The following is a 14,367-nucleotide window of genomic DNA, read 5'->3' as shown; positions in this document are numbered from 1 at the left end:
TTTTAAAACAGGCAGGAAAAAATACTTGATTCTTTCCTTTTATTATCAATTTTTCAGAATAAAGGTCTAGACATTTCCACTTCTGGCCATGATGGAATAACAGGGCCCAGAGTTACCTATCTGCCATAAACAACTAGAAACGATCTAAAATATATGAAACAATGGTTTGCAGACACTGGATAACAAAAAGCACAGTACAGCAATCCCCAGAAAAGGGAAACAAATCAGTTTAGCCTCAATTTACTGCCTGGTGAGTTTCCAGACTTCAGGAGTAGGGACACAAACACAGCTCAGCATTTGGGAGGTTGAGAAAACGGAATTCAGCATTTGGGGAGGCTAGCGCAGCTAGAATTTGCAAGGTATAATACTGGAAAAAAAGATATAGAGACAGAAGTCCAGTGATCTGCAGAGGGCTTCCCTGAGTCTTTAGCTGAGTACTAATCTGTGTATGCCTAAGAAGCAACTACTTGAAATGGGGAGGTAGGAAAGGACTCACTGGAATCACAAAGCATTACCCCTGGAGCTCATAAATGGCCAGGAATAGTTTATGTTCCCTCTAGTCAGAGTAGAAAGTCCTACTAAAGTATAGGGTATAAGGTGGAATTCTCAGAAGGGTATTGCTTCAGGAATAACTAGGCCTAGAATAAAGGCACTCTGGTTCTACTTTACAAAGCCTAGCCTAGAGAGGATAAAATTGTTTCCAAGTAACTTAACTGTGTCCCAGAACAAAGTCCTAAAATACTTAAAGGAATACAAAAACTCTAGTACCAAACAATATAAAATTCACAATATCTGAAATCCAATTTTTAAAAAAAAGCATGAAAAGAAGCAGGAGCCGGGCGCGGTGGCTCAAGCCTGTAATCCCAGCACTTTGGGAGGCCGAGATGGGCGGATCAAGAGGTCAGGAGATCGAGATCATCCTGGCTAACATGGTGAAACCCCGTCTCTACTAAAAAATACAAAAAACTAGCCGGGCGACGTGGCGGGCGCCTGTAGTCCCAGCTACTCGGGAGGCTGAGGCAGGAGAATGGCGTAAACCCGGGAGGTGGAGCTTGCAGTGAGCTGCGATCCGGCCACAGCACTCCAGCCCAGGTGACAGAGGGAGACTCAGTCTCAAAAAAAAAAAAAAAAAAAAAGAAGCAGGAAAATCAACTCATAAAAAGATAAATAGAAACAGACCCAGAAATGACACAGATGATAGTATTAGCAGACAAACACATTAATACCACAATTATAAATATGCTGCATATGCTCAGTAAGGTAGAGGAAGGCATGAGTATGAGAACAAACAAAGAAGATATAAAAAAAGAAACCTCCTGGCATGGTGGTGTATGTCTGTAGTCCCAACTACTGGGAGGCTAAGGTGGGAGAATCTCGAGTCCATGATCTCAAGACCAGCCTGGGCAACATAGCAAGACCTTGCCTTTTTAAAAAGAAAAGAAAAAAAAAAGGGAAAGAAACCCAAGTTTAGCACTTAAAAAGGAAAAAAGCCACCTCTAACATGGACAAATACACTGGGTTATAATTAATAGCAGATTAGACACTGCAAAAGAAACTACCCAAAATGAAACACAAACACAGGAAGAGAAAAAGAATGAAAAAAGTGAACAGAGCATCAGAGAGCTGTGGAATAATATAAAGAGGTCTAATATAAGTGTAACTGGAGTTCCAGAAATTGAAGAGGAGGGGAAGGGATGGGGAGAAACTGTAAAGAAATAAGAGAAAATTCTCCAAATCAAATGAAAACTATAAACCTACACATCCAAGAAGCACAACCAAATTCAGGCAAAAGAAACATGCTGAAAACCACACCAATGCACATCATAATAAAACTGTTTAAAAACAAGATAAAAATAAAATTATAGAAGCAGACAGTGATAAGACTTATGTCCTTATGTAGAGAAGGACAAAGAATGACAGTAGATTTCTCATGGAAACAATGCAAGCCAGAAGAGAAGAAAGCAATATCACTAAAGTACTATAAAACAAAAAGTGGAGGAAGGAAGCAAAAGAGAGGAAGGAAGGGAGAAAAGGGGGAAGGAAGAAAGGAAAGCCCGCCAGCCTGTCAGCCTAGAATTCTCTAGCCAGCAAGAATCTTTCAAAAATAAAAGCAAAACAAAAACATTAATATGAGAAAATTCATCACCAGCAGACCACTACTATAAGAAATGTTAAACAGAGTCCTTTAGGAAAAAGAGAAATTATATCACATGGAAATGTCAATCTATATAACAGAATGAAGAGTACAAGAAACAGTAAATATGTAGGTAAATTATAAGACTTTTTTCTTATTTTAAAAATCTCTTTAAAGGATTATTGACTGTTTAAGTAAAAGTAATGACAATATATTACGGAGTTTATGACCTAAAAAGAAAATAGAGTACTGCATATAATAATATTATATAATAAAATATACAATTACATAATAAAATAACAAAAAAAGACAATAAAAGCACAGAGCCCAGGATAGTAAAAATGGAAGTATACTGTAGGTTTTTATGTTATACATCAAGTGGTATACTCTTACTTGAAGGCAAGCTATGATAAGTTAAAGGTGCTTACACTAAGCCCTAAAGTGACTTTTAAAAGAAAAAAATCAAGGAGGTATCGCTAACAAGAGGTAAAAGGGAATCTTAAAAAAATAACTAATATGAAGTCAGAAAAAGAGGGAAATTGGAAAAAACAACAGATGGGACAGTAGAAAACAAATAGCAAACAACATGGATTAACTTTGAAAACATTACGCTAAATGAAAGAAGCCAGGCACAAAGACCACTTCTTATAGTATCAAACTGGTAAGAACAGATACTACACTTGATCTTAACCAAAAGGCTGAGAAGTAATATACATCGTATATAGAGTGGCACATTACTTAACAATGGTGATATGTTTTAAGAGTGTTGTTAGGTGATTTTGTCATCATGCAATCAGGCAGACATGATAGAGTATACTGACACAAACCTAGATGGCATAGCCTGCTACACGCTTGTGCTACACGGTATAACCTAATGTTCCTAGGCTATAAACTTATACAGCATTTTACTGTACTAAATATTGTAAGCAACTGTAATATAATGGCAAGTATTTGTGTATCTAAACATAGAAAAGATACAATAAAAATACAGTATTATAATCTTATGGGACCACCATCAGATCTGTGATATGGTCCATCACTGGCTAAAATATTACTATGCAGTGCGTGACTATATTACATCTTATGTAATTCCATTTATATGAGATATATAAGATAGGCAAATTCCATAGAGACGGAAGGTAGATAGACAGAGGGTAGAGGGGTGAGAGGTATGACTGCTGACGGTTATGGGTTTCTTTCTGGGGTGATAAAAATGTTCTGAAATTAGATAGTGGTGATGGTAGTACAACTCTAAATATACTAACAAACCACTGAGTTATAGACTTTAAAAGGTGAATTGTATCTCAATAATTTTTTTCTAAAAAGTACACACACAAAAAAAACAAACAAGTAGCAAGATAGTATATTTAAACCCAGCCATATCAACAATCGCATCAAGTGTAAATGGTTTAAATATCCCCAATTAAAAGAAAAAGATTGTCAGACTGCATAAAAAATAAATACCCAAATACATGTTGCCAATAAGAAACCCATTTTAATATAAAGACACAGATAGGCTGAAAGTAAAAAGATAAGAAAAGATATATCATGCAAACCCTAATTTTAAAAAAGCTGAAGTGGCTACATTAACATTAAGCATAGTAGATTTTAGAGAAAGGAATATCACCAGGAACAATGAGGTTCATTTCATAATGATGAAGAGGTCAATTCATCAAGAGAACATATCAATCCTAAACATTTATGTACCTAATAATAGAGCTTCAAAATACATTAAGCAAAACCAGACAGAACTGTAAGAGGAAATAGAAAAATCCATAATTATACTTGGAAATTTCAGCACCTCTTTCTCAATAATTAATAGAAAAAGCAGACAAAAATCAGTAAGAATATAGGAGATTTGAACAACCCTATCAACCAACTTGACCCAATGGCATTTAAAGTACACATTACTAACAATAGCAGAATAGTCAAGTGCATGAGAAACTTGTTCCAAGATGCATCATATTCTGGGCCATAAAGCAAGCCTCAATAAATTCAAAAGGATTCAAATCATACAACATAGACTCTGTAACCATAATTAGTTAAATTTGGGAATCATTAACAGAAAGATGTATAAAAAAATCACCAAACGTTTGGAAAATAAATAACACGCTTTTAATAACCCATGGGTCAAAAAATAAATCACGAGAGAAAACATGACATAATAAAACGTGTGAGATGTATCTAAAGTAGTAAAGAGAAATTTATAGTTTTAAAATGCTTATATAAGAGCAGAAAGGTTTAAAATCAAGGACTTAACCTTCTACCTTAAAAAACTAGAAAAAGAAGAGCAAATTAAATCCAAACTAAGCAGAAAAAGGAAATAATGAAAGTTCAGAAATTAAGGATATAGAAAACAGAAAGTAATAATAAAGAAAATCAACACAACAAAAGCAGTTTCGTTGGGAAGATCAATAGACTTACAACTGCAGTAAGCATGATCAGAAAAAAACAGAGAGGCCGGGCGCCGTGGCTCAAGCCTGTAATCCCAGCACTTTGGGAGGCCGAGAAGGGCGGATCACGAGGTCAGGAGATCAAGACCATCCTGGCTAACATGGTGAAACCCCGTCTCTACTAAAAAATACAAAAAAGTAGGAGGGCGAGGTGGCAGGCACCTGTAGTCCCAGCTACTCAGGAGGCTGAGGCAGGAGAATGGCGTGAACCCGGGAGGCAGAGCTTGCAGTGAGCTGAGATCCGGCCACAGCACTCCAGCCTGGGTGACAGAGCGAGACTCCGTCTCAAAAAAAAAAAAGAAAGAAAGAAAAAAAAAAAAAAAAGAAAAAACAGAGAAGGATATCTTTTTAAAAATCGTTTGATTATGAAAAATTTTACACATAAACACATGTGAAGAGAATAGTACTATTAAAACCCCAATGTAATAATCACCCACTCAATACATGGCATGGTCAATCTTATTTCCTCTATACCTCCCCTCAATTCCCCTACACTGGATTATTTTGAAGCAAATCCTAGACATTGTATTATTTCATCTGTAAATATTTTCATTTACGATTACTTCTTAAGTAGAAAAACCTAAATGATGTTCTGTGCCACGATGCTAAGAAGAAGTAAAACATAGTCTGTAAACATCAAAAATATCCCAAATATCTTCATCTCTTCCCCAGACTGAGGAGTTAGCCAGACAACAGTAGGAACCTAAAGAAAGTAGACAGTTTCTTTGATTGCCAGAGACAGAAATTCTATCTCTTGCTCTTTGAGGAACAGACTTCAGGGCCAGGCGCGGGGGCTCACTGCTGTAATCCAGCACTTTGGGAGGCTGAGGCAGGCGGATTGCTTGAGGTCAGGAGTTTGAAACCACCTGGCCAACATGTGAGACCCCCAGCTCTACTAAAAATACAAAAATTAGCTGGGCATGGTGGCATGTGCCTGTAATCCCAGCTACTCGGGAGGCTGAGGCACGAGAATCGCTTGAACCTGGGAGGCGGAGGTTCCCGTGAGCTGAGATCACGCCACTCCACTCCAGCCTGGGCAACAGAGTGAGATTCTGTCTCAATAATAACAATAAAAAAAAGAACAGACTTCAGGAAGGCCTAGTGACTGGTGTTGCTGAAGGATGGGAAACTGACCTTTGATTTACACTGACAATAAACATTCAGTTACGGCTTAGGGTTTGCACCTGGTAATTGTACCTGGCAAGCAGGCAGGCACATAGCCAGAGTCTCCACAGCAATAGAGACTTACCAGAAGGGTGTAAACCCACTCACCTACGAATGACAAAGGTGATAAGGTGATCTAATGGGACCCTTATCTTGATCAGGTGCTCTTTGTCACCTAATGGGCCCTCAAAGGCCAGAAAAACTTAAAGCTTCAACTGGGAATATGCTCTATTATCTTCTGTTTTGTGCAAGTGTCTCCATGTGGATACATTTCTGCAACCTTGACTGCTAAACAAATTTTACAGTCTTAAACTGTGTAGTATTTTTCCATTGATACCATCACTATTCCACTGTGACACTATGCAAACTAGTGTGAGAAGTAGAAATGATATGAATATAATGGAGTCTAAAAGACACATGAGAGAATTTAAGGAGCTGGAGGAGGAGTAGAGCTGGCTCATATTTGGCATAAGACCATAAAAATTTTGTTGTAGAGGATGAGATAAATTATTTCAACGGGGTGTGCATACTGCCTGCTACAGGACTCTGGGCAGTCTAGCACAACATATTGAAACAAATTACAGCCTAAAAGGAAGGGGGCCAGACTTAACCATTTTCAAGTTGCTTGCACTGGTGAATGTTTCAGAGGTTCTTCAGTGGGAATTGAAATGGGAAATGACCAGACCAGCTGTCTAACTGGTAAGAAAAACTGAGACTGAAACTGCAGATTCCAATGTCCAGGAGAGAACTGTAATGGTAATGATGGGTGATGGAGAGAAGGTACCAAGCTGTCCTAGACACTCTACTAAACCAGAAGGTGGCAACCTTAGAGGCAGAAGCTGGGTCTCAGCCAAAGTTTAGGTATGGGGAGATGTGACAATCAAGCTAAGAAATGTTTTTAAGTTTCATTAATCTGATTCTCACAGTTGAAAGCAGAGGAGTGCTTGTAAGTAATATCACAGGCAAGAAACATAAAGTTTTTAGTTATGGGGAAGTATGTTTTAACACATATAAGCTTCTGTCTTAGTTGTCACAGACCTTTCTTCTGAAACAAAGCTATAACCTTGAAGCCGTGCGTCTTTTTGTCAGCTAATTGTTATTCTTTTTAAAACTGGTGTTCAAAGTTATATTTTCCAAAATGATTTTCTATTTGGAATAGATATTTCTCAAGTGGAAAACTAAGAGCGCTTGAGACATAAAACTTCCACTAGTAAAAGTACGTAAGAAAAAACTTTTTTTTTGAAATCTGTTCAAAAGATGGGTAAATACATTATATTAGCCAAGTACAAATATGTGAATATTTGGGCTGTGTCTAAAAAGTCATAAATTAGATTTTCACCATTTTCAGGATGATCCAAAATCCCCATATACATGAAATTGAAATGGTCTTGAGACAATTTAAGTTTTAAACAACTGAACAATGTGCTTCAGATGTAGTTCTGTTGAAGTGGTGGATGACTTCAGTGGACAGAAGCCAACTGAAACAAAGGGAGGAAGCCTGGTTCTCTAAGGTCTAACGTCTGGTAAATGCCCCATGTTGGGAGAGACAAGCGCCTTCATGGGTCTCTCCTTCACATCTTGCTGAGTATGCCAAGAATGCAAGGCCCTAACCATTTCTCAAGGTTGTGTGTGTAGTGAGCAACCTTGAAAGATGAGACAATATCTCCCTTGAGACAAAAAGCAGACTTGCTTATGTCTGGCTATAAGATGGCAGATTCCACAAGCTCAGAGTTCTTTTCCTGTAACACAATTCACTGCCTGTTGCAGGAATTATCTAGGCCCTCAGCAAAACACCCTCCCCTCCACTCCATGGGACTAAGGAGCAAGGAGGGAAATGACACAACATGCTAATGCTCATGCTGCTATCTATGCCAAGGCTAATAAGATCCTGTGTCTCTGACCCAGGTCTCTGTTGTCTTCTGCCAGCACTTATGAAATAATAAAAGGCAAACCTATTTTAGGTTTAGGCTCGTAAGTGGGGTAAAATAAAATCCCAGGACCAATGCCTGCCCCCACCTCTTTTGGTTCAGTTTAAAACTTCTCTTCAGGTTATGGCATCTGTGTGAAGGGCAGAGTGTTTGTATGTGAGTATGGAAAGATAGAGTGTTTGAAAAGAACCCCCACTTCAACAGACTTAGTAGAGAAAAGAACCTATAGGACTCAGCCTTGGAATAAAAAAGAAACAGCAAGGGTGAGTCCAAGGTGATGTGAACTCCTCTCCCCAGGAAACCAGTAACACTTCACAATAGGGACAGCAAAATGGCCTGGGGCAACATATCATGGACCCTTCAGCAACGGTGCTTCCTGTTTAAAAAGATAGGCATATATAAAACAATAACCTCTAGTATTACCAGCCCCCAAACAGAGAGCTAATCTGAAGCAGTTAAATTCTCTATAAGCATGAGATGGGGTCACCCTTGATCAGTACCAGGCGATTCAAAATAGATTACTGTCCAAGCCTCCATCCAGATGCAAATGCAAGCCCAGTGCTTGATTGATCTGTCTGGACTTCAGCATGGGGACCTTATTGAGTGCTATTCACCAAGCAATTAGAAAAGAAACAAACTGGCCGGGTGTGGTGGCTCACGCCTGTAATCCCAGCACTTTGGGAGGCGGAGGCGGGTGGATCACCTAAGGTCAGGAGTTCGAGACCAGGTGCGCAAACATGGCAAAACCCTGTCTCTACTAAAAATACAAAAATTAGCTGGGTGTGGTGGCGTGTGCCTGTAATTCCAGCTACTTAGGAGGCTGAGGCAGGAGAATCGCTTGAACCTGGGAGGCAGAGGTTGCAGTGAGCCGAGATCCCACCACTGCACTCCAGCCCTCCAGTGACAGAGCAAGACTCCGTGCCTCCCACACAAAAAAATAAAAATGAAAAATAGAAAACCTGTGCTCATCTCTGGAGTGATCATGCATTTAGCACAGAGTAAAAAATTGGATAAGCATGGGGTGTTTCAGTCTATGCAAAAGTCTGGGTATTTGCACTCAAGGTCTCTGTTTTGTAGCTTGCTAAATTTAAATTCTCTGAGCTTGCGGGTGTATATGAGGTTGTTACAGGGCCAAAAACATCTGAAACTTACTTACGAAGGTACTCTAGGATTTCTAAATTTACTGTGATATAGATTACACACAAACATGCCCTGTTTTATGTGAATTAGTTCTTGTGGGATTCAGGCAATATTACGAACTACAGAAATTGCTCCATGTCAACTTTTTGGGTAGTTTTAGAAATCTGTGGTAATTCTTGATATTATTTGGATTGTATTTTGGATATCTTTAATTGGCTTTGGGAAATTAGGCTAATAAAATACTGAGTTGATGAATACTAATATTTCTGTTTTGTTAAAGATCTTATGTGGGATTCTACTTGTATGAAATTCTGAGTTAGCGCTTGGTGTTCCCCTAGAAGGAAGCTAAAATTTTGTTTTTTGTGTTTTTGTTTGTTTGTTTGTTTGTTTTCAGGCAGTTGGGGCTCCAGTGAAACTGACAAGGGAGTAGTCTGGACTTGCATATTCAGGAATCAATTCCAGATGTCTGGCCAGATGGTAATAAAGAGAAACACATGCTTTAATAGGGCAATATATAGCATAGCACATTAAAGTCTGTTACAGGGTAAAGTTAGTAAGTGTTCCTGCAAGAACAAGAATGAAAAGAAACCTAATTAAACCAAAGTTAATATAACCTCAGAAAATCTTCATGAGAGAAGTTCTACCCAAGTCCTCATGTGAAACAACACAATGCACATCTCTAGCATCCTGTCTTAGTAACTCATATTACTTTCCCACTTCTGAGATGATTTTAATTGCTCATTCTCCTCAGGGATACTTACATATCTGCCTTCTCCTCTGACTGAGGGATGCCCCCAGGCTTTCTATTCTTGACTATGGTCAAGCCCCTTTGGATATTAAATTCCAGAACAAATTTATCTTCCTTGAGGATTAAATGAATTTATAGATAGATAGATAGATAGATAATAGATATATACCACCTATATATATCTATATAAGTGTGTATATATATATATATATTTTATTTTTTTTGAAACAGGGTCTTGCTCGGTTGCCAGGCTGAAGTATAGTGGTGTGATCATGGCTCACTGCAGCCTCCACCTTCCAGGCTCAAGTGATCCTCCCATCTCAGCCTCCCAAGTAGCTGCCACCACATCCGCTATTTTTTAAATTTTTTGTAGAGACAGGGTCTCCCTATGTTGCCCAGGCTGGTTTCAAACTCCTGGGCTCACGTGATCCTCCCACCTCGGCCTCCCAAAGTGCTTGGCTAGGCATGAGCCACTGTGCCTGGCCTTTGAATTTATATACTTTTCAGGAAAGCTGGTCCAGAGTTTCCTGGTGTCCTTTATAGGTCTGGTTTCCTGGACTCTGGACATTGTTAGTGTTAGTTTTCCTCTAGCATATTTTTAAAGATCAAAACTGAACTTCACTGGGTTAGAATATTATTACTTTTATCAGGAAAAGGAAGGGGTAACATAGGGTAAGTCAGAGACAAAAAATGGTTATGCTCCAAGCAAAAGTAGCCCTTTCACCTCCAGTAACTTCCAAGACCTCTTCGGCACTATGAAACAAATTTCATAATTTAGACTCAGACTACCACCTTTATTTAAGGAACTTCCCATAAGGAAAATATTTTTATTCTTCCACATGAGGATACACTTTTTGAAAAAAACAGAGAACAACAATTACCTCCTTTAAAAAAAGTATAAAGAGAATAATAATAAATTAATGCACTGGTACCATACATCTGGAATATCAAGACATATGTAGCAAAAAATCAGGGAAAGGCTGTGAATATCAGAAAAATAAAATATCCAGTAAACACAAACATAAAAGAAACTGGGAAGAAAAAGTCCAAGTTAAAGCAGAAAAATGTGCTATATGAATTTTTTAAAATTATAAAGTACTTTAAAGACAAAGTACTTGAGGATAGATGAAGAACCTCCTATAATAATCATCAGGATCTGAATAATAAACTAAAATAGTCCCCTTGGTACACTGTAAAGTATGCAATTTTAATTATGTGATTTTTCTAGCTAATTTCTGCTTCAAAAACAGTAAAGTACTTCTGCTTACAAGGTGGCAGAGACAAGAACTTTTCTCAACCTCTCAAATGCACGTTGTCATCAAAATTTAAATTACTAGAAACATGCCTTTTAGTTAAATTACAGTTAGTCCTTAGACAGATCTATTTACTGAGAATTTGCTATGTGCCCAACACTGTTGGCATATACTAAACAAGTTTGCTTTTGTAAAGCACTTTTTCCTTTTCGGGTTCTCATAAAGGACATTTTAAAACAAACTATATTTGTTTTTCCGTATTAACTGCACATGCTGAATACATCTATTATTATAAATTGCTCCTACTCAGGAGCATCTTAGCTTTTAAAAGACAAAAATATATCCAGTTGTATTTGTGTATATATATTTTATATCAGTTATATATGGAAGTCAATCAACAATGATAAATACCAACAGATTGACAAATAAAACAACAATTTTGGGGGGAATGGAAATGGCACATTTGTCAGATGATATCCACAAATAATTAATTACTTCACACATTAAAAATATTCTCATAATAGTAGAGTCTCTTATAAAAGGATACTCATTACATTCTAACCATCTGTCATCATTCCTCCTCAAAAAACTAATTAGGGTTTTATCCAATCACACATTATAAATGATGCAAATATGGATGGTAAAGACATGGGTTGAAGAAGTTAACATGAGAACATTTGCAGTTTAAAAATCGTGGGCTTCAGAACCAGCCTTTCACGTTCCAATAATTAAACTGTTTATTTTTATCATCTTTTTCTGATTAACGATTAGATATTAAACTTCAAAAATTAAAAACACTTACAGGTAGTAGAGTTTTCCTGCAGCAGGAAGTTCCCTTTTCCGGTAATCTATCCCAGAATCTAGCTGGACTGTATTACAATATTCCTACAATCCAAATAAATAAAGTGTCTTTTTAAACAAGTAGTGGCTCAGAATTACAATACTTCCCTTATACTATACATTTTTTAAATTTTTCAAATGTTTGCTCAAAAAATAGTATAATGAGATGACATGAAAACAACAGAACTCATGCAAGATTCATAAAACCAAAGTTGCAATATTAAATATATCAAGCCACTGAAATATGTTTTAAAAAATTAAAATTTGCATCATGTTTTCTGAAACATTGCCCAAAAAGTGCTGTCAGCAAATTCCCCAAATAACTTCATTTGGGTTTTTTTTAAAGCCCAATTTCTAATACCCTGGAGTGAGAAACTAGAGGCTACCAGAAAGAATAACTCATGGGTTTTAGGCACCACAGTGGGGGAGAGGCAGCATCAGAGAGCTGGGACTGGACATGGTGGCTCATGCCTGTAATTCTAGCACTTTGGGAGGCTAGACGGGCAGATTGTGTTTGTCCAGGAGTTTGAGACTAGCCTGGGCAACATAGCAAAACCCACCTCTACAAAAAACACAAAAATTAGCTGGGTGTGGTGACATACGCCTGTAGTCTCAGCTACTTGGCCGGCTGAGATGCAAGGATTGCTTGAGCCTGGGAGGTGGAGGTTGCAATGAGCTATGATCATGCCACTGCACTCCAGCCTGGGCAACAGAGCAATACTTTGTCTCGAGAGAGAGAGAGAGAGAGAGAGAAAGAGAGAGAGAAAGAGAGTTGGGCCAGAACATTAGTGTCCACATTTTAAACCAAATGACCAAACTAGAATGATGTTGTAGTGATGCCCATCCTTCGCTTCTAAATGGCTGCCATTGCCCTTGTCTCCCTTTTAGTTTCCTCTCTGGCCGTCAACATTTCAGTGCACTTTCCTGCTGTGGATGCCTACCTCCTTTCAACCCGAGTCACCCTGTGGCACTAATCTCCTTCCCTTCTCCCAAGTGCTCCTTTCTTTCCATTCCCCCAGGGTGCATATGTGTACACCAGCACATATACCACACACATACACACACACCCCAAATTCTTATTTTGAGGGCAAATGTACTTTTGCAACACCTATCTTCTTGGTCAGTTGGATTTTGGGGGCCATGAGAGGAATATATGTAGGGGTGTGTGTGTGTGTGTGTATCTCTACATAGATAGAGGCATATTCATTTTATTGTATTTCCCTTTATTGTGCTTCTTGCATTTTTTACAAAGTGAAGGTTTGTGGCAACCCTGCATTGAACAAGTCTATTGGCCTCAATTTTCCAACAGCACGTGCTCACTTTGTGTCTCTGCGTCACATTTTGGTAATTCTTGCAATAGTTCAAACTTTAAAAAATTGTATCTGGGCCGGGCGCGGTGGCTCAAGCCTGTAATCCCAGCACTTTGGGAGGCCGAGACGGGCGGATCACGAGGTCAGGAGATCGAGACCATCCTGGCTAACATGGTGAAACCCCGTCTCTACTAAAAAATACAAAAACTAGCCGGGCGAGGTGGCGGGCGCCTGTAGTCCCAGCTACTTGGGAGGCTGAGGCAGGAGAATGGCGTAAACCCGGGAGGCGGAGCTTGCAGTGAGCTGAGATCCGGCCACTGCACTCCAGTCCGGGCGACAGAGCGAGACTCCGCCTCAAAAAAAAAAAAAAAAAAAAAAAAAAATTGTATCTGTCATTAATTATATGATCAGTGATCACATATTAATTATGTGATCAGTGATCTTTGATGCTATTACTGTAATTGTTTTGGGGCACCACAAACTGCACCCATAGAAGAAGGTGAACTTAATTTATACATGCTGTTTGCATTCTGACTGCTACACCAACTGGCTATTTCTCTCTCTCTCTCTCTCTCTCTCCTTAGGTGTCCCTATTCTCTGAGACACAAGAATATTGAAATTATGTCAATTAATAGCCCTACAATGAACTCTAAGTGTTCAGGTGAAAGGAAGAATCACACATCTCTCACTCTCAATCAAAAGCTAGAAATGATTAAACTTAGTGAGGAAGGTATGACAAAAGCCACAACAGACAAAAACCTAGGCCTCTTGCACCAAAAAGTTAGCTGAGTTGCGATTGCAAAGGAAAAGTTCTTGAAGAAAATGAAAAGTGCTACTCCAGTGAACATATGAACCATAAGAAAGCGAAACAGCCTTATTACTGATGTGGATAAAAGTTTGAGTGATCTGGATAAAAGATCAAAACAGCCACAACATTCCCTTAAGCCAAAGCCTAATCCAGAGAAAGGCCTAACTCCCTTCAAGTCTATGAAGGTTGAGAGAGGTGAGGAAGCTGCAGAAGAAAAGCCGGAAGCTAGTAGAGGTTGGTTCATGAGGTTTCAATAAATAAGCCATCTCTACAACATAAAAGTGCAAGGTAAAGCAGCAAGTGCTGATGCAGAAGGTGCAGCAAGTTATCCAGAAGGCTTAGTTAAGATCACTGATGAAGGTGACTACACTAAACAACAGATTTTCACTGGAGATGAAACAGCCTTCTACTGGAAGAAGATGCCAACAAGGACTTTCACAGCTAGAGAGGAGAAGTCAATGCATGGCTTCAAAGCTTCAAAGGACAGGCTAACTCTCTTATTAGAGGCTAATGCAACTGGTGATTTGATGTTGAAGCCAATGTTCATTTACCAATCTGAAAATCCTAGGGCCCTTAAGAATTATGCTAC

General features: G+C 38.6%; 1 protein-coding gene and 1 pseudogene across 2 annotated transcripts in view; both read right to left on the bottom strand.

Moving 5' to 3' along the window:
• AFG1L (AFG1 like ATPase) overlaps window positions 1-14,367 on the bottom strand; it is a 224,348-nt gene that overhangs the window by 61,586 nt on the left and 148,395 nt on the right. For both annotated transcript variants that reach the window (XM_033234787.1, XM_033234788.1), the window contains exon 8: window positions 11,623-11,705. In XM_033234787.1, coding sequence (XP_033090678.1) covers window positions 11,623-11,705 — 83 coding nt within the window. The remainder of the gene's footprint in view (window positions 1-11,622; window positions 11,706-14,367) is intronic.
• Window positions 2,721-2,844, bottom strand: LOC117098212 (annotated as a pseudogene).

This window comes from Trachypithecus francoisi, unplaced genomic scaffold (assembly GCF_009764315.1).
Source record: "Trachypithecus francoisi isolate TF-2019V2 unplaced genomic scaffold, Tfra_2.0 Lachesis_group15, whole genome shotgun sequence".
Classification (NCBI taxonomy): domain Eukaryota; kingdom Metazoa; phylum Chordata; class Mammalia; order Primates; family Cercopithecidae; genus Trachypithecus; species Trachypithecus francoisi.
Note: the sequence above shows the minus strand (reverse complement) of the source record. Positions and strands in the feature narration are given on the sequence as shown.